The sequence below is a fragment of the Manacus vitellinus genome, unplaced genomic scaffold (assembly GCF_001715985.3).
Source record: "Manacus vitellinus isolate BGI_N305 unplaced genomic scaffold, ASM171598v3 scaffold_27_pilon, whole genome shotgun sequence".
NCBI lineage: Eukaryota > Metazoa > Chordata > Aves > Passeriformes > Pipridae > Manacus > Manacus vitellinus.
Window position 1 is genome coordinate 5162964 of NW_021940039.1, and position 19277 is coordinate 5182240.

A 19277-nucleotide genomic window follows, 5' to 3' on the forward strand; every position below is an offset into this window, starting at 1 on the left:
GCTCTGCCTTCGGCGACGCTCGACCSGTTCCCCCGGCCCTGAAGTCTTGGGCGTTCGCTGCCGCTCAGACCAGGGTCTGGCGCGGGGTTTTTTTTTTTTTTTTTAAAAGCAGAAGTTGGCGAATGGCAGCGGCTGGTTCAGAGTGCAGAGAGGGGGAGTGAGCTCGCGCTGCGAGGGCATCCTTTGCTCGCGGAACAGAAAGGAAGGCCGAGAGGGACAGGCAAGCTTCGCGCGGCGGTGGTCGGATGGCACGGAGAGCGTCTTCCCCCAGGCATCTGCAGGAGAGGGCGGAGAGAAGGGAAACGGGGTGAGAAGGATGGGCAGAAATCCCCGTGGCCACCTCGCGAGACAGCAGCGCAGCTGGAAAGGCAAAGCGGGAAACACAAGGGAGATTTTGAAGAGCTCAGAACTCCAGTGAGGTTAAAAAACGCCTCACCCCCCACGGCTGGGCGCTGACTGGACTGGGATGAACAAAATCACCCCGTGAGACACCTCTACATGGCCCCATGGGGTACATAAAGGTCCATGGTGTGCTCTGCCCAGCATTTGTGGGATGCCGTGAACCACAGAGTCTCCAATGCCGCCAGCTCCAGAGATAATATGATAAGATATAATATAAATAAAACATTTAATTTAATATCTTTCTGGAGCATCCCCATGCCCCCAGCATGCCAGCTGCCTCCCTGCCTCCTCTGCAGCCAAATCTGTTGGTGAGAGCATGAGCTGTGCCACAGGCAAACGCTGCCACCCCCATGGGATGTGGTCTGGGGGTGCTCTGTGGGATGGGAGGGACTGGGAGAAACCCATCAGAATGGGGCAGACATCCCCCCCTTCTGGATCTGAGGGGGATGCCCATGTTTTGATGCTTCAGCAGAGGAGAATCAGCCAGGAAAGATGGGAATGGCACCAGGGAGGTGGGACATGGGGCACCCCCGGCCCCCCGCCCCGCACTCACCGCCGCTTGGCCCCGGGACTATACGAGCCCGTCATAGAGGGAGAGCGCCTGCACGATGGAGGGGTCGGCCTTGGAGCCCTCCTGAAATTCCTGCAGCGTCAGCTTCCCATCTGCATTCTGGAAAAACACTCCTGTTACAGCACCACTTTGGCCCAGCTGAGTGACCTCGGCACCGAGCACCCTGGCAGCACCCACACCATCCCACACAGCCCCCCGGGTCCTCCCCACTGCCGCAGCCTCGGTTTCCCCATCGAGCCACCCACGCCTGCAGCCAGGGAGGAGTGCCATGGATGGGGCAGTGCCACCTTGGGGACCCTGAAATGGATACAGGGATCCCTGGAGGATGTGGGGGGGGTCTGACAGCGATCCTGGTGGCAGCTGAGACCTTGTATTGATGAGGGAAGGAGGCACCTGCAAGAGCCGAGATGCAGGAAAGGGGCCCAAAGCACCTCCTGAATCCCTTGGCCCCAGGGAAAAAGCCCTCAAGCATTCTCACCTTGTCCATCATGGCAAAAATCCGATCCACCCTCTTCTCCGGTGTGTTCTCCTCCTCAGGAAGCTCCACTGTGTTTCCCTGCAGCAGCAGGATAGGGCCCGGTCACACACCCACCTGTGCCCTGCCTGGAAGGGGTCCCCAGGCAAGGACACGAGTTTTGTCCCCGCAACACCCCTGACATCAGGACAGAGTGCAAGGGGACGGTGTTGGCACCAGAACCACACACAGCAGTCAGACCCAGACCCTGTCCTGGCCACGATGGCCAAAATCCCCCATCGAAAAAAGCCAAAGAAGGAACTGGAGGTGTTTCAGCATTCCCAGAGAGCCAAGCTCCAGCCCAGCAGGGACCCCCAGAGGCTGCTCAACCCACTCACCCCCCCACACCCCACTCACCACCATCTGATAAATCGCATCCACAATGTCCAGCATCTCGTTCCTCGTGATGTACCCGTCGTTGTCCAAGTCGTACAGCTTGAACGCCCCTGCAAGCCAGAGCAACACCGAGGTGCTGGGACCGCAGCCTGTCACCCCCACGTGACATCCCCCAGCGCCCTCGTGGGGCTGAGCCCACCGGCATCCCATGGGGAGCACTTACACCTCAGCTTCTCGTCCAGCGTCCCCCGGGAGGTGACTGACAGCGCCTGGATGAACTCCGAAAACTCGATTCTCCCGTCCTGGGGAAAGGAAGGAGGGGGTGAGGGTGCTGCTGCCACCCCTGTCCAGCAAAGCCCTCCCTGCCCACATGTGCCCTCCGAGGGGGCACATCCAAGGAGGCAACGGGGAGGGAGGAGCGATGCAGGAGGAGCGACGAGGGAGGATCTCTCTCCAGCAGCGTGATCCAGCCGCTGGTGCCCGGCCCGCCAGCGAGCATCCCTGCAGGAGCAGCTCTGGAATGTGGGGGCACTGCAAGGCTGGGCTTTTGTCAGCAGCACCAAAACATCTCGTTTCTCCTCTCTTGCTTTGCCACTTCATCGCCTTTCCCCACGTGACTCTCCTCGACTAAAATAAGCGTGGGGGCTCACTCGCTCCAGCTGCGCCACTTCCATTTCACGCCCCAGGAAGCACTGGAATATTTTGCTCCTCCGGTGCTGCACAGCCGTGCTCCAAACCCATCCCACCACCACCACAGACACAGCCCTGACTCCCCTGGACCTTGCCCCCCAGATCCCACACTTACTTTGTTCTCATCAAAGACATTGAAAACAAAGGTGGCGAATTTGGTCGGGTCGCCAAAGGGGAAGAACTGCTTGTAGATCTTCTGGAAGCCAGCGGCATCGAGCTGCCCACTGGGACAGTCCTTGATAAAGCCCTTATACCTGTGGAGGGAGGACAGAGCATGGGCACCAGGAGGATCTCCCCGCTGAGCCCTGGGGAGCTGGGATGAGGCTCTTCCCAGTGCTGCAGTGGGCTGGAGCTGGGAAGGTCCCCAGGTGCTCCCTGTGTCACTCCCATCACCCACCCGCAGCCTTCCAGCCCTGTGGGATGAGGTCCCTGTGGGCAGCACAGCGAGGGTGGCAGTGGGGACAAGCAGCGAGTGGCACCGGTGACACCGAGCAGTGCCCGCTGCTCCAACCTGCTGCCAGCCCACAAGTGGCAACAGAGCCACAACCAGGCTTGTGTTGAACGGTGCCCAGGAGCTGGGAGGGGACAGGGACCCCCTGCCCAGAGAGGACTGACAGCAACCCCGTGTTGCAGCCATGCTCTGGTGAAAAACAATGGCACAATGGCAGCTGAGGTTCTGTGAGAGTGTTTGGGCACCAGAACAGGCTCCCCAGGGAAGTGGTCATGGCACTGAGCCTGCCAGAAGTCAAGAAGCATTTGGACAATGCTCTCAGGCACATGGTGGGATTCTTGGGATATGCAGGAGCTGGATTTTGATGATCCTTGTGTGTCCCTTCCAACTCAGGATACGATTTTTGCACAATCCCAAGTGAAAGCTGCTCGGGGGAACTGGGGGGGCACAGCGGGGTTACTGTGTCCTCAGGTGGCATCTCCAAACACCTCAAAAAGCCCTTGGTCCCAGCTCTGGGGCCCTGGGTGCTGTGAAGTGCCACCCTGGAGGGTGTGGCACCTGTGGGTGCAGGGAGCATGCAGGGAGCACACGGGGACCACGTGGGGTACGTGAATATTATGCAACACATCGCCCAGATCTGTCAGGCTCCCGTGGCAGCGGGACGAGGGCTGGGGGAGGAGGGGAAGGGGGTGGCGAGGTGGGAAACCGAAGTGCTGGTGACATCTTTTCCACGCTGCTGCAGCTATGACTCATCGGGTGGGGGGAAGGATGAGAGAAAGAGATAAAGAAAGCAAACCTTGACTGGTGGGGTAGGGAGATGAAAGGGAAGCAGTGGCTTTTCTAGGGCGCTGTGTTCGGGGGGGCGCAGGGGATGGGGTGAGAGCATGCTGCCAGCAGGAAACCATGGATCTTACCCCTGCCAGCCTCTGTGGGCCCTGCTGCAAATGGGGACCTGCTGGGACAGCACCAGCCTCCTGCAGCCAAGGCCTTGGCCACCAGCTGGACAGTCCCCATGTCCCCATGCCACCCATATGGGGAGGGAAGGGCCAAGAGCTGCAGCAGTCAAGCCTCACCAGGCATGAGGTGTGCAAGGAAAAAATCTCTATTTTCTTTTCTCTGTACCTTTTTTGAACCCTCTTTTTCCTATGAGGTAACACCTGCACCCTGCCCATGCCTCCTGCACCCCCCACCTCTGCCCAGCCAGCAGGGTGGCTGAGTGCCATCAGCTCCCCTCCCCTCGCCCACGTCCCCAAACCCCTGCCAGCTCACCACCACAGAGGACACTCACCACTGCTGCACCTCCTTCTCTGTGACTGTAAGAGAAAATAGGAGAAAAGAGGAAAAAAAGAGACAGGAATTTAGTGCTTTTGCTGTGACAGCTGTTCCTCTGCTCTTCTGCCAGTGACTTCCCAGGGGGACGCCTTGGGGCTCCCATCAGTGACTTCCCTGGGAGGATGTTCTGGGGCTCCCATCAGTGAATTCCCAGGGAGGACGTCCCAGGGCTCCCATCAGTGAATTCCCAGGGAGGATGCCCCAGGGCTCCCATCAGTCAATTCCCTAGGGAATACCCCAGGGTTCACTTTTTCCACATGCTGCCATGTGTTCCCCACAAGCCAGTGGCTGCTTTTGAGGCACAGCCTGGGCCACCCCAGGTGGTCAGCGGGGCCAAGGCTGCAGGTGCTGGGGACACTCCAGCCCTGAAACTAGGGAGCTCCTCAAAATATTTTGGTCCCTGCCAGGAGAGTGCAGCACCATCACTGCAAGATACTGTGGACCATGCAGGGACAGTACTGGCCCTGCCCTCCCACCTCCCCAGAGCTAAAACATCCCTGGAAACATCTGCCAAAACATCTGCTTGGAGTTAGCTCAGGGAAGGAACATGCCTGGCCCTGACATACTGAACATGGGCATGGGCAAAGCCCCAGAGCTGGCATCCCCCCAGGTACCAGCTGCCTCTGACCCACTTGGAGAAACATCATCAGACCCATCCCAGGGCCCTGGGAAGCTTCACCAGTCTCTGGAGAAACCCCAACAACGTACAAGTTAGAAAACAGCAAACACTGGCAATCCTGAGTGCCCCTAGCCCAGGGACAGCTGCTGAGATGGCAAATGTCCTCAGCAGAGGAAAGGCTCTGATGGGATGCGGGATGCCGGGGCAGGGGCCTGGCACCCGTCCCTGCTTGTCCCACTGCAGGAGCAGTGCCTGGCCGGAATGCCAGCAGGGAGCCCCGTGCCAGGGGGTGGGCACAGGGGGGAACAACCTCATTAGTCATTTCTTTTGCATCGTGCATCTAACTAATGATAGCAAAGCCACAGGTCTGAAAGGCACGGGGATAATGAGGCGAGCGGAGATGTCAATGTGCAAACAGCTGATAAAAATAGAGACCCAAGACACATCAACAGATGCCAATTACCTTGGATGGCAAAAAAAAAAAAATAAAAAAAGAAAGCAATTTTCCATCAGGAAGATTTGTAACGTGCCTGGCAGAAGGTGCAGAGTGCAGAGGAGAGGGCCCCCCTCGCCACGTGCCGGGTGCTGGCTCCAGCATCCCTGTGGGCAGGAATTTCTGTGCCCAAGGCTGTCCCCATGCATTGGGGGTCCCTCCATCCCAGCTCAGGGGTTGCTGGAGGGACAGAGCCTGCAGTTCTCCCAGGAAGGGCTACCCCAAACTCCCCAGGGAGTTGGCACAGGGCAGCAGCACCTGCAGTACCACCATGGGGTGTCTGGGCAGCCACACCCCACAAGAGGTGGGGCAGGCACAGGGATGCTTGGCACCTGGGATGAAGGACACCAAGGGCTTTGGCTGCACCGCAGGAGGGATTTGAAGAGTTGTTTGTTTTGGCAGAAGAGCAGACAGGGGAAAGGATAGAGGTCTCCTGTCAGAAGGGAGCCAGAAAGGATATGCTGCATCCAGCAGCTGAGCTGGGGTGGGCTAAAACAACAGTCATGCCAGTCCCAAGGGATTTCCCCATCCCAAAAAAAGGGTTGCATGGAAGCATCCTTCCAAAAGAGAGATGCTGAGTGACATCTCTTACAGAAATGGGCTTCTCTGCACACATTCCCTACAAGCATCAACACACTGGCCACGACCCCCACCTCGAGAATCCCCAGGCACCAGCTCCGCAGCCCCAGTCAAGCCCAAGCAGGCACCACGAAGGGCAGGTGGAAGGAGGAGGAGGAGGGTGAGCAGCAGGACTTCGGGCAGCCCTTGGGGCAGGTGAAAGGAGCCAAAGCAGCAGCCTGAGGCTGCAGTCAGGGCTCGGCTCAGCTCCTCCAGGCAGATCGCCTTCTGCTCTCTCTTGTTCGACTGCGTTTCCCCCAACGTGCTATTTTGGGCCCGGGAGCTGCCTTTCAACTCCAGCAGGAAACAATTAAGAAATTTGTGCTTTTTTTAGTGCAGGAGAAATGCTGGTAATGATACGCTCGGGTTGAGGCGGGAGGGAGGGATGGAGCCAGCTCCCCTCGTGCCGCAGGAGGGATGTGTGATGCTCCCAGGAGAGGCTTTTCCGACGGAGGAAACCACTCAGGTGCCAGCCTGAAAATCAGCACGGGGCTCCCGAGGAGGGATTTGTTAATGTGCATCCTGGAATGGAGCCACGCAGAGCCCCATCCCTCCTCCAGCACACAGGCACCAGTGCCTGTCCTCCGGGTGCGGAGGAAGCTGTGGGGTTTGCCCTGGGGTGGGAGCACAGCCTCATCTCCCAGCCCTTGGAAAACCACCCACCTCTGGGAGCACCCCTCCAAATCTGCCACCAAAGCTCCCCTCTCCACAGGGGTAGAGTGTTCCCAGTGCAGGGAAACACCCCAGCCCTGATCCAGCGTGGCTGTGGCCAGGTGAGCGGGGCCTGAGCTGTACCTGCCTCCCTGTGTCTGCTGCTACGGATCTGGGACAGATGATGACTTCATGATTGTCCCTTCCCAGCCACTCCGACCTTGCCGGGTGTGACAGCCAGCGGCACCGATTAGGGATGCTAATGCCCAGCCCGGCAGCTGGACCTGCAGACAGGGAAGCCCTGGGGGACACACCATTGAGTGTGTGACTGAGTCACCTGTCCTGAGGCTGGGAACAGGGGACACACAGAGAGGCAGGGCTGTCCCTCCACTCACCCGGATCCACGCTCTGCAGCTCCCCGGCACGCAGAGCCCAGCCAAGCTCACAGAAAGTACCCGTGTGGCAGCGGCGGCTGCTGCATTTCCCTCCCCCGGCATCGATTACGGCGCGATGCTGAGCCGGTACACATCAATTTGCAGCGATACAAACCTCAGCCAGGTGTGCCCCCGGCGCACAAGGACGAGGGGGTGACCCCCAGCAGCCCCACTGCAGCATCGCAGCGGAGCAGAGCCGAGCTCCGGCTAAGCCGGGTCTGAGCTGGGCTCAGCTGCCGTGCCGTGCTCCAGGGACCGCCGCTCCCGCAGCCGCTATGGGGAGGGCTATAAATAGCACACGTAGCAGCTTGTTAGCAGCAGCGTGCCCCGGGATCCTTGGGGATGAAAGGCGCTAAATAAAGGCAGGGTATTAGCATTCGTTATGAACCGCAGCGCTGGAAGAGGCATCGCCGAGCCGGGAGCCCCGGGCTACGCGCCGCAGACGCCGGCCCCGTAGGAACATCACCGCACGGCAGCAGCGACCAGTGACAGCACATCGCTGTTCCTGCTGCTCCTGGCAAAGAACGGGGAATCGCCGAGCGAGGGGTTCACACCGCAGGCAGGGCAGGCAGTGGGGACAGGGACAGGCAGTGGGGACAGGCACCCAGAGCAGCTCAGGAGCTGCCCCGCACGGCCAAACTGCGGCCACGGGCCCTCGCTGCCCTTGGTGGCACTGGTCGGTCCGCTCCTGCTCCCGCCTCAGCTGGCAGGAGGGTTTTGGCTGCACATCTCACAGAGCACAGAGGGGCAGAGCCTCCAAGCAGCCCCTGGCACCCTCCTCCCAGCTACCGGTACCCAAACCCCCCCAACCCTCTCCCCCCACCTCTCCATCAATCCCAGCGGCACAGGCGAGGACTGACAGCTCCGTCACCACCCGCCCTTCCCGTGCCCCCTCTCCTCCCACCACCCAGCTGCCACTGCAGCAAGAATCAGCTCTGGTTAATCAGTGCTGAAGCCTGTTAATTTGTGTTTGCCAGGCAGCGAGGAGAGGAGGGACCCGGGACTGCAAATCCCCATCCGTGTCCCTGCTGCAGGGGAGCTCACTGCTCGCTGGACCGTGGCAGGACCGGGGCAGCAGGAAGGAGGGCAGGAGGTGGCCAAATTCAAAATGCTTCAGGGACCCCCGGCCACAGTGGGATTCATGAGGTGACATGATGTTCTAGCCCCACGAGGGCAATGGCCACCACCACCTTATCAGGAAACCAGTTAATTATTTCCAGCCACAAAGTGGCTTCCCTCACTGCCACAGGGCACTCCAGCTCTGCCGGGTCATGGGCTCTGCTGCCAACCCACAGTCGACTGGTCCAGCACCACCCACTGAGTCTTGGCAGGATCTGCTTCTCTTTCACAGGGTCCTCACAGGTTCCTGGGCATCCCAGGCTGGGGGAGCCAGCTCATCACCCTAAGCTGGGCTCCCACTGGGTTTGAGGCTGCCTAAACCTGCCGTGGATGCTCAACACGGCCCCAAGACAATGGGAAATTGGGCACCCACATGTGTGCAGTGGGTGCTCCTGCATGAGCAAAGTGTGTGCTCAGGCATGAAGGACTGAGGCAGTTAGGCCTGCACTAACTGGGCACCCACAGCTGAGCCAGATGGGCACTCATGCAAAAATACACCGGGAGATCATGCATGGACTAATTGGACACTCATGCATAAATTATGTGGGTGCTTCTAGGTGAACTAATTGGGTGCTCATGCATGAACTGCCAGGGTGCTGAGGCGTGAGTGAAAGGGGCTCTCATGCACGAGCCAGCTGGGGGCTCATGCATCAATTTTTTGTGGTATTCATGAATTTCTGGGGCGCTCATGCACGGATTAATTGAGCAGTCACGCGTCAACTCGCTGGGCACTCCTGCGTGAACTAATTGGGCACTCATGTGTAAATTAGTGTAATTAGTAGATAACACACTTGTGCACGTACTAATTGGGCACTCAGGTGTGAGTGGATCAGGTGCTCATGCATAAATTAATTGGACACTCAGGCATGAACTGGTTGGAGGCACATGCACCAATTAACTGGGCACTCATGCATCAGCCGCCAGGGCGCTCATGCACGGAAAAGCGTGCAGTCCAGCATGAATTAACTGGGCAGCCATGCATAAATCAACCGGGTGCTCACATGTAAATTAATTGTGCGCTCATCTGTGTATTAATTGGGTGCTCATGCGTGAACTCATTGGGCACGGATGAGGAAATGACGGGGGTGCTCATGCGTGCGCTAATCGGTCCCTCATGCGTAAAATACCAGGGTGCTCCAGGGTGAGCCCCGCACACCCTGCAATTTATGCCCAACACACTCCGCCCCTTGCCTCTGGGAAACACATATTTAAGAATTTTCTGAATATAACTCTGATACGAACTCCACTTTCAACATCATCACAATGTTAATATTGACCAATTACGAGCTACGAGCTCCCTCCCGCCCGGCTCGGCAGCGTGTGCGTGCGCTCGCTCCGATTTCACTCCAGCCCCTGGGAGACAGATTCGGGCTCAGCATCACAGTCTGAACAAACACCCCTGTAGAAGTCCCCTCAGAGTGACCACTGGGCTTGGTACAGCAGGTACTCTGTGCAGACTTCACACCTGCAAACACTGACCCAGGCTGAACTCCATAACAATGTCCTGGTTAACCATTACAGAGCAGACAATCCCGTGCCCTGTGTCAGGGCTCAGCTCCAGCTCTAGGGCCATCAGACTGCCCAGGCTGGGCTTTGCTCCTGCTTCTGGGTGGCACAGGGACAGCTCTGGGAAAGAGGCATTAAACCCTGGCACCACAAAACAACCACAGCAGGAACCTGCCCGATGACATTTTCTTTTGCTCCCAGAGATGACCAGCTGCACCTTGCCCAAACCACCCCATCTCAGCCCCCTGCTCATCCCTGTTCCCAGACACATCACCCACGGGCTGGAGTGTCCTCATGCAGGTATCCATCCCTCCAACATCCCAAAGGGAGGTGGGAGCAGCCCCACTGCGTTGTCACCCACACAGCTGGAGCTGCCTACCTGTTGGAGCAGGACATCCCCATCCCAGTTCGCCAAATTTGACTTCTCTCCCCATCAGCCACACACATTGCCAGCACTGTGGCGGGTTCAGGAGCCCAACAGTGTTATTGGTGTCATTTGTCACGGAGACACGGAGCGATACGCGGGAGCGCTGCCTGTGCGTTTGGCACTTCCTCACCATTAGTGGTCTGTCTTGCTCCCAGACTGGATAAACAGGTCCATGAGCAGTTCTGTTCTCATCTCCCCCGGGGCCGGTACCAACAGGAAAGCCAATATGCAGTTGAAATCCTTTTTAGACTTTATTAAATATTTAAGGGCCCGACATTAGGCTTTGGAAATTGGGTTTAGGGAAAAAGCAGCAGTTGCTCTTTGCAGCAAAGGCAGCAGAGGAAGGGCAAAGGACGGTGCCTTCATTTGGAAATTAATGAATCAGATTGGAGCACCCCCACAGCAGGAACTGGTGGCTGTGACAGGTCTATCCCAGGCTGGATTTAATCCCGGCTTCCTCATGAGCCAGTGCAGCAATGCCCTGGTGGAGCTGAGCATCCCCAGTATTGCTGGGAACAGGCATGGAACAGGCATGGAACTGCCCAGCTGCTTCCTGCCCCCTGCTCAATCCATCCCTTGGCCACAGGGATTTCAGCATGGCCTTGCACTCCAGTGTGCTGTCCCAAACCCACAGAGTGATTCCTGCCCCAGGCAGAGGAGAAAACTCCCCTCTGGAGGAGAAGGGAAGCCTCTCCAGCCCAGCCATTGCTCCCTGCTTTCAGGAAAGTCAGAAGGATTCTCCTGGCAAAGCCTCCCTGACAGCAGGGCCATCTCTGCCACCCTCCTGGTCTCTCTTGCAGGAACCAGAGCTCACCAAGGGGTAACACCAACATCCAGAGCAGCTCCACGTGGTCCGGCCATCCATCAGAAGATGCTGGAGAAATACAGGTGGCTGAAGCAGTGTACAAAGCACAGGCAGCCCTCCTTCCAGTTGGAAAGCAAAAACATGCCTTGAAGAGAGAACGTGCCGGAGCTGTGAGGAGAGAGCCCTGTGCCGGCACCACCAGGCTGAGGAACCCACAGCAATGGAGATGAGAGCGACACACCCTGTCCTGGGCTGAGCACCCCATGGCCACCCCTGCCCAGGGCACAAACCCTGGCTCCCCTTGCCATCCAGCTCCCAGGAGAACAAGGAGGGGAGAGAGAATCAAAGCAACCCCACAGATGTCACCCCGATAACAGAGCGAGCGCATCCGCAGGCTCCTCCCTGAAGCAGCCGCTTCCTTTGATGCCTTCAGAGCTTCTTGTTTCACAACCTTAATTATAGCGGCAGCAGCAAAGGTCAGGAGAGTGGTTAAGCAGATCCATTAACATGTCAGGGGATAAATGAAATGTGATTCTTCTGATGCCGGAGCGGCAGCGGCGCGAGCGCGGCCGGCGGGGACGGCTGCTCCGCTCTGCCGCAGAGGGAACCCTCAGGGCCCTCGGTCACGTCCCCACCTCCCCGCCCCAGCACTGCAAGCAACTCCCAGGGATCGCAGGGACTCCTCAAAATTTGCTTTTGACACCCCAAAACTTGCTTTGCTTTTATCGACCTACGGGATCCCAGGTCCGCGCGCACATGGGGTGCCCAGTCGTGAGATTCACTGGGATCAGGTCGGGGTCTCCTTGGGGAAGGGGCTGGAGATGGCTCCAGACTGTCACAGCCCTCTGAAGGCAGCACAGCAGGTCCCCATCAAACTTGCAGTGAACATGAACCACAACCACCACCTTCACAGCTCTGGGTTACATGTGGCTGCAGTAAAAACAGAGCAAAACCAAATGCCAGCCCCTGGGCATCCCTCTGGCATATCCTGCCCATCGTCCTGCCTTGGGACCCCAAGCCCTGTCCAACCTGGCCTTGAACACTTCCAGAGATGGGGCAGCCACAGCTCCTCTGGGCAACCTGTGCCAGGGCCTCACCATCCTCACCATCAGGAATTTCTTCCCAATATCCAACCTAACCCTGCCCTCTCTCAGTCTGAAGCCATTCCCCTTTGTCCTGTCACTCCATCCCCTGTTAAAAGTCACCCATCACTGTGAATATTCCCCCCAGCATTGCCACTGAGGGATAACGGGTCCGTAGCCACCTGGCCAGCTCACCCCACTTTCTGCTGGATGAGCAACAGGCGGGATTTCAACACGAACCAACCTGGCAGAGAAACCCAGTGCCTGGGGCCAAACACTTTGGAGGCTAAAAATAAACCAGCAGCAGTGGGGAGCTACTGAGGTCCCTCCTCTGCTCCTGCCCACCACCCCAGCAGCACATTTCCCTGGCACAGGGGCAGCACGATGGAGTAAAGCCCCAGCCTGGTTCCCCCAGCGAGGAACTGAGTGATTTTCCTGGCTGAAAACTGCTGCTGTCGTAGAATTTCCTTTCCTTTCCCACAGAATTCCACCCGCCACCACGTACCCCCGTAACTACAAATCAATATGTTTATCATTTGCTCTTAAACTAATGCCCATTAATTCCCTGCATTACTGTCGAGCAACAGAGCCAATTTTGTGGCTTATTGTAAAAGAGCAGAAAATGATGATGCCGGAGTGAGTTTAAAAATCCACAAAATAGATCACAGTGGGTGGGACATGGTTCCTGGGAAAAGAGCATCTTCCTCTCCCCGCACCCTCTCTGCAGCCTGGGTGCCGTTTTGGCACCCTTGCCGTGGCTCCCACACCTTCACTGGAGTCCCACCGTGGCCTCCAGAGCACCAGGACCATCCCCCTGATCCCAACCCAGCCCCAGCAGTGATGCTGCTGCACCGACAGGGCTCCGAGCGTGACGGATTGCTCAGCTATTGCAGCTGGCATCAAAAATAATACAGTGTTAGTTCTGCACATGGGCAGTGCTAAGGGAACCCTGAAAGCCAATCTTCCCCAAAAATATTAAAAAAAAAAAAAAGGGCTAAGATGCTTTTCTGAAACAACCTCACATTGTTAAATCTGCTTCATGATTTCAAGGTTTGCCAGTGCTGTGGCTGGGCTGGCCTGGGAGCGCTGCTGCAAGAAGGGACACTTGGCTCTGTATTTCTCTCCCAATTTCTCTCCCAGGAGTCCATGTCAAGCCATTTCCACCCAGGACACATGCTGTGCACCCACATGTGCACTTTACACACTTTATGCAGGTTGCAGCCATACCCCAGGACCTTCATAAATCTCCAGCTTAGCAGAACCCTCTGAATGGCCCCACAAGGCTCTTAAGCACAATCCCAAGTCCCACCGTGGCCCTCAGCTCTGAGCACTTGGCCCAAGCTAAGCTCAGGTTTAAATCCCTGTAGAAGAGGGGTTGTCAGATGTGATCCAGGGAGGATGGTGGTTCCTTCAAGTCTCAGGAGTTACCACCTCGAGGGACACAACACAAAACTGCATCTCTGAGCTACCCCAACGAGGCAGGAGGAAGATTAATAAATTAATTATTATAAAGCACTTTGAGGGCTTTTGGATGAAAGGATGCATAGAAGTACAAAGAATTGCATAATTTATTATTCAGTATTAGTCTCCCTAGGCATTGGCTTCTCCTGCATGCTCCTGTGTGGCACCAACCTGGCCTCTGAGGAGGGTTAAATCCTCACCCCTCAGCCTGGTTCTCCCCACCAGCACTGCTCCAGCACCTGGCAGATGGGTGAGCTTGGCACTGCCAGGTATTCCTGAGCGCTCAGGTGCCTGGGGATGCAGAAGTGCACATGGTGATGGGTCCAAACCAACAGAACCTGGGCAGCCAGCACTTCAAAGAAGCCCTCAGATGTCCTTCTCTGCCTTTAGGTGTCCAAATGCCATTAAAATCTGGCCCCCAGCACTGTAAGTCAGGAGCAGAGTGGGGAGAGGAGCCAAGAGACAAGGTTTCCAGGCTCCTGCCTTTCCATGTCCGGTTCCCAGCAGGGCCTGGGACAACCTGCTCTGCATACACGCAGTAAAACATTTCTCCCCGCTCACAGAGGCCGCTGACGGCAGCTCTGCAGCATCCCCGGCTTAACCACCTTGCCTACAATTGTCCTGGCACATGAAACATCCCAGACTTCTCTCCTGGCTGTTCCCACCACCTGCTTGTCCCAGGATTGCTATGACCAGTGAAACACCATAAATAGGAGATGGAAGTCCCAGGGGGGAGAGGGGACACAGGAAGCCACCAGGCACTGGAATACCACTGAGGAGACACCAGCACGGACTGCAGTGTCCCATGGATGAGATAAATGTGCAGAAAAGCTGCATGGGGTGGGGAGAGGGGGGGTGACATCTCCCCATCCCTCTGATCCTGCAGAACCGAGAAGGGGCTTTTTGTTATTTGCTTCGTTTTGTGTGGCAATCACACGAACAGAAAATGATGCAATGGGAGGAAATCCCAGCGTGGGAGAAGCCCTTCACATACCACAGCCACGGCTCACGCTGCCACGGGAACCTCCCTGGGATAAAAGTGGGTCCCCATCATCACCTGCCAGTTTCAGGCTCCCAGAGACATCTGCCCAGATGTGCTGTAGCAGCAGCAGAAGCAGCACCATGCACGAGGCAGGGATGGCACCTGCTCAGCAACGCGGCAGCCAGAACATGGGATGGGCACCACAGGCCAGGGATGCTCTTAGGATGGTCACCAGCATCTGACAGAAAGGTGCCGAAATACCACTGTGCTGTGGAGCAAAACCTTTCCCAAGCAGGCCCCCAGAAATTCTTGAATATTCCATGGATTTGTGGGTATGATTATCCCCTGCCCCGGCTGTTCCAACAGCCACAGCACGGGGGTCTGATCAGTCCCTCCCGCCGTACTCAGCACAGCCCTGCCCTCCTACCTGCCTCTCCTCTGCCTGGATTCCCCAAAACACAGAAGGAAATTAATATCTTTCCAATCTCCCAGGGTCTGAAGATAAATCAGAGGCTCTCAGCCGTGCCTGGGAGGGCCCTGTGAAGTGCTTTGCCAGACAAGGGAATGCACACTCGCCTTGACAGCTGTTGAAAAGGGGCAGAAACGCTCAGCAAAAGTAATTAATCCCAGAGACGAGAGGTGGAATGAGCAGAGATCAACAAACAGAGCCTGGAATTAGCGACGGCTCTCCCTGACAGGCACCACACCACCAGCCACACGCTGCTGGAGCACGTTGGGATGCTGCACCAGGCTCTGGCCATGCCAAGAGCCATGTGCTGCCTCGTGGTATGGCTGCCAGGTGCTGCTGCCTCACCTGCACAGGTACATGGGTCTGTTGCACCTTGGCAAAGAGGCAGTGAGAGGTCCAGAGCAGGCAGGCAAACCCACAGGCAGGCTGGGAACTCACCAAGGGAGAGATGGGAGAACCATAATCTTTCTTGGAAAGGGTGCAGTGGAAAGAGGAGGGCACCCGAAAGAGAGGAGCAGAAAGTTGGGAATGAAGTGATGCAAAAGGCAGTGACTCTCTGCTGGCCTCATCCAGCGAAGAAACATCCCTGTGCCTACAGATGATGGTTTCAGCAGCACTGTGTTTGGGTGCAGGTAAGACAAGGGACATCACTGCCCATGTGCCCCACATCGACTGCACCTTCCTGGCCCAGAGAGGAGCCACCCCAAGGGTGCAGAAATCCCAGCACACAGGAGATCACCAGCAGACCAGGCTGTGCTGGGGCTGGCTGTCCCCAGATCCCTCTCCACCAGAGATCAGATCATCACAGTGGCTGCAATTGCAGCACAGCAATAACTGTACCTGGCCCGGTGTGGCTGCACTTGCTGTGGGTGACAGCTGCAGTGAGGACACCAAAACCCAGGGCTCAGCTCCAGCTCCAGCTCCAGCTCCAGACAGGGGCTGTGCCCAGCCAGCACTGCCTCTTTCTCACTATTTCTTCTCCCTGAGCACTTTGAGGAAGCCCAGCTGGGGTACCCCAACCATCACACCCTCTCTGGCTACGAGGACATGCCCCCACCGCAATCTGCCCTCCTCCTGCCTGCTCTGCCACGGCAGAGAGCAACCCCGCGTGTAGGGTTGTGCAATGCACCAGTATTGCCTCTTCTCCATATGGGAGAACTTGCTGCATCCTAATCTATTGCCTTTTTGGGTAAGCGCTGCCGTGGGACTGCAGCAATGACAGCGGGGAGAGCTCGCAGGTCTGCTGCACGTTAAGGGAATATCTGCGACCTGCAAGCGGGGAGGCAAACTTGAGCCACCAAAGCCTTTGTTTCCTTTGTGCATCCTTCAGGAAAAAAAAAAAACAACCCTGATTTTGCTAAAACTGGACGGCTCAGGCACCAGCCACGTTAATAAGATTAACGTGGAGGTCCAGACGGGAAAGCCACTCGCTTAGAAAATCAGGTTATTAAACCGACACTGAGCTACTCAGAAAAATACCGAACTCGCCGGTGTGGGTCTCTTCACTTCAGAGCGCAATAACAAAGGGAACCCCTACAACTAACGCACCCAAACTTTGGAAGCCACCCAGACGCTCAGCTCCCCGCTCCGGGAGCTGCTGCCTGGCTCCGAGGAGGACAATCCCCGCGGCGGGCCCTGGGTACCGGGGCCGGGCAGCCCGGGGGAAGGATGCTCGGGGCATGGGCGGGGGGCCGGCGAGCGGACATCGGGGCGCGTGCTCGTGCGGCGCGCGGGCGGGCAGGGATGGGCCGTGGCCCCGCCGTTCCGGAGGCTCAGGATAGCACGGAGGATGGTTTATTTTTGTAATTAAAACGGCGCTTCCCATGGGGGCTCGCTGCTCCTCTCCGTGTCTCGCTGCCTTATGGGTTTTTTCCTCCTCCAAGGCCATCCTGATTCTTCCACACAGCCGGCGAGCTGGCGCCCTCGGTAGCGGCCCCCGCAGGAGCCGCCGCTTTCGCCGCTGGCAACCGACCCGGGGAGCGGCGCACGCGGACCCCGACCCCAGGATCCCGGCGAGCCGCCCGGGGGACTCCAGTACGTTTTCCTGGTCAGTCTCCACACTTCAAGGCTTTTACTTGCTGTTGGATTTTGCCCTGGTGGCGGCAAGGCCTCTGAGCCGCCGCCTCCCGGCCTGTGCGGGGGGAGCGGCGGGGCCGCTGCCTCGCGGGGCTGCCCCGGACCCGGCTTACTCCCGGGGGGCGGCCGCGGCCGGCGGGGGGGGGCGGCGGAGAGGGGTCTTTGTTGGCGGGGCTCGCCGACAGAGCCGCGCTGCGGGGCGCCCTGCGTGTGGCCGTGTCGTGTGCGTCGTCGGTGTAGGTGTCCGTGGTGCGTTGCCGTGAGCGTGTACCGTTCGCGTTGTCCCCGGCTACAGCGCGCCCTCCCCGCCCTCACGCCGCGGGCGCGGGGAGCGGACGCGGAGGGCGCGGAGGGGCGGGTGGGGGGCGGCGCGCCCCGCCCCGCGTTGCGGAGTGGGATGGGGAGTGCGCGATGGGGGGGGGTGAGAGAGGAAGGAATTCCGGCCGGCCCGCGCTCCATGGAGGGAGGGGGATTCCAGAGCGGCCCCCGCCCCGAGCCGCTCCGCGGGGATCAGCGGGATCAGCCGGAGAGAAGGACTGGGGGGGCGCTGGGGGTCGGGGCGCTGCCCCGGGGGGTGATGGGCAGCTGAGGGGTGAGGAGAGAGGGGATCCGGGAGCTGGCGGTGGGAACACGGAGGATGGAGCGAGGCTGAGCTCGGAGCGCGGGGGTGACCTTGGTGGGACAGCAATACCTCCAGCTGTAGAAGCACCTTCCGACCCCTTCGTGCCCCAGCTGAAGAGGGGTCTGCTCATGACTTGGAGGAATTGGATCCTTGTGGGTCCCTTCCAGCTCAGGATATTCAGGCTGAGAGAACTGTGGGTGTTCAGACTATGGAAGAGAAGGCTCTGGGAAGACCTTAGAGCCCCTTTCAGTGCATAAAGGGGCTACAAGAGAGTTGGAGAGGGACTTTGGACAAAGGCGTGGAATGACAGGACAAGGAGGAATGGCTTCAAACTGAAAGAAGGCAGGTCTAGATTAGATATTAGGAAGAAATTCTTCCCTGTGAGGCCCTGGCACAGGTTGCCCAGAGAAACTGTGGTTGCCCCAGCCCTGGAAGTGTTCAAGGCCAGGTTAGATGGTGCTCTGAACAACCTGGTGTAGTGGAAGGTGTCCCTGCCCATGACAGGGGGGGTGGAAGGAGGTTAAGATCCTTTCCAAGCCAAACCATTCTGTGACTCTACAGTTCTCTCAGCCCAGGGCTCCTGTGAGCCTTCACTCACTCTCTGCAACATGCATATAGAGAGACCAAATTCAATGGCTTCAAAAAGCCCACAGATTCAACCTACAGCAGGTTTGTGGTGCAACCAGGAAACCATAGAAGAGCTAAAAGCCGTGGCACCCAGCTTTTCCACCACCTCAAACCCATGCAGGGCTTTATGCCTCCACAAAAGCTCTCTGTGTCTGTGCAGTCATTAGCTGTACCGATGCACACGATAAATACAGTTTTCTTCCCGCCTGTGTTGCAATGAGGGCCCTGCTGGAGCTGCCCAGGCATGCCTGGACTGCTGTGGTAGCAGCCAAGGAGGGGGAAAATCTGTGCCTGGATACAGTAAAACCTGTCTGCAAGGCTGCAGAGGGCCCAACACAACACTTACTGAGGGCATTTGCAGAGGGGACAGGGAAGTGCAGCTGACACAGCGCTGCTCTCCCCACCTTTATTGTTTTTAACCAGCCAAATGTTGCCTGACACTCACTTCTCCAGGGATACGTTCCCCAAGTGGATGTTTCTGAAACACCTCCTCTTCTGTTCCCCAGCCTCACACAAACGAGCTCGTTATGGCAGAAGGGTATAAAAACACCATCACCGTGTCCCAGCAGCGGCACACCCTGGGGGCGAGCTGGAGGGACAGCACTGAGCAATGGGGGACTGGCAACACGTGGCAGTGGGAGCTCTGTGAGGCTCCTGCCTTCCCTCCAACCCCCTCCCAGCCACTTCTAACATTTGCAGAGCTTTTAGGGACAAAGGCCTGCCCGTGACTCCAGCACAGGCCTCAGCAGATTCCAGTTTGTGCTGCAAAACGCCCTGTGCAACCCCTTCTTTGCTGCCCATCAGCAAAACACCACATTTTGCAGTGTTTCCCTTCCTCTGTGGTCCCTGGGCTGTAACTGTGTCGCAGCAGGCGTGTCCTGATGTGTGCAGAGCACAACCTGTCCTGCTCCCAACTAGGGGGACCAGCGAGGTCCCAAACCTGCCCTGCACAGCACAGGCATTTTAGCACAAGCTCTGCTGCTGCAAAAC

General features: G+C 57.8%; 1 protein-coding gene across 1 annotated transcript; it reads right to left on the reverse strand.

Annotated features, from left to right (window-relative positions):
- Positions 1-6: 6 nt before the first annotated feature.
- NCS1 (neuronal calcium sensor 1) lies at positions 7-17497 on the reverse strand. The gene is made up of 8 exons (XM_029960576.1): positions 16996-17497; positions 4253-4277; positions 2629-2767; positions 2047-2125; positions 1845-1933; positions 1452-1529; positions 956-1072; positions 7-275 (listed from the first exon to the last, which is right to left on the reverse strand). The coding sequence occupies exons 1-7, from the start codon at positions 17495-17497 to the stop codon at positions 974-976; spliced, it is 1011 nt and encodes a 336-aa protein (XP_029816436.1). The 3' UTR covers positions 7-275; positions 956-973.
- Positions 17498-19277: the final 1780 nt, after the last annotated feature.

Bases quoted from the DNA above. Each gene is read 5' to 3' on its own strand.
- NCS1 (XM_029960576.1), bottom strand. From the start codon at position 17,497: ATGGAGCGCGGGCCGGCCGGAATTCCTTCCTCTCTCACCCCCCCCCAT. The intron at 1,934-2,046 runs GTAAGTGCTCCC...TCTGGCTTGCAG, and splicing joins GCTGGACGAGAAGCTGAGGT to GGGCGTTCAAGCTGTACGAC. The intron at 1,073-1,451 runs GTGAGAATGCTT...GTGTTTTTCCAG, and splicing joins TTTTTGCCATGATGGACAAG to AATGCAGATGGGAAGCTGAC.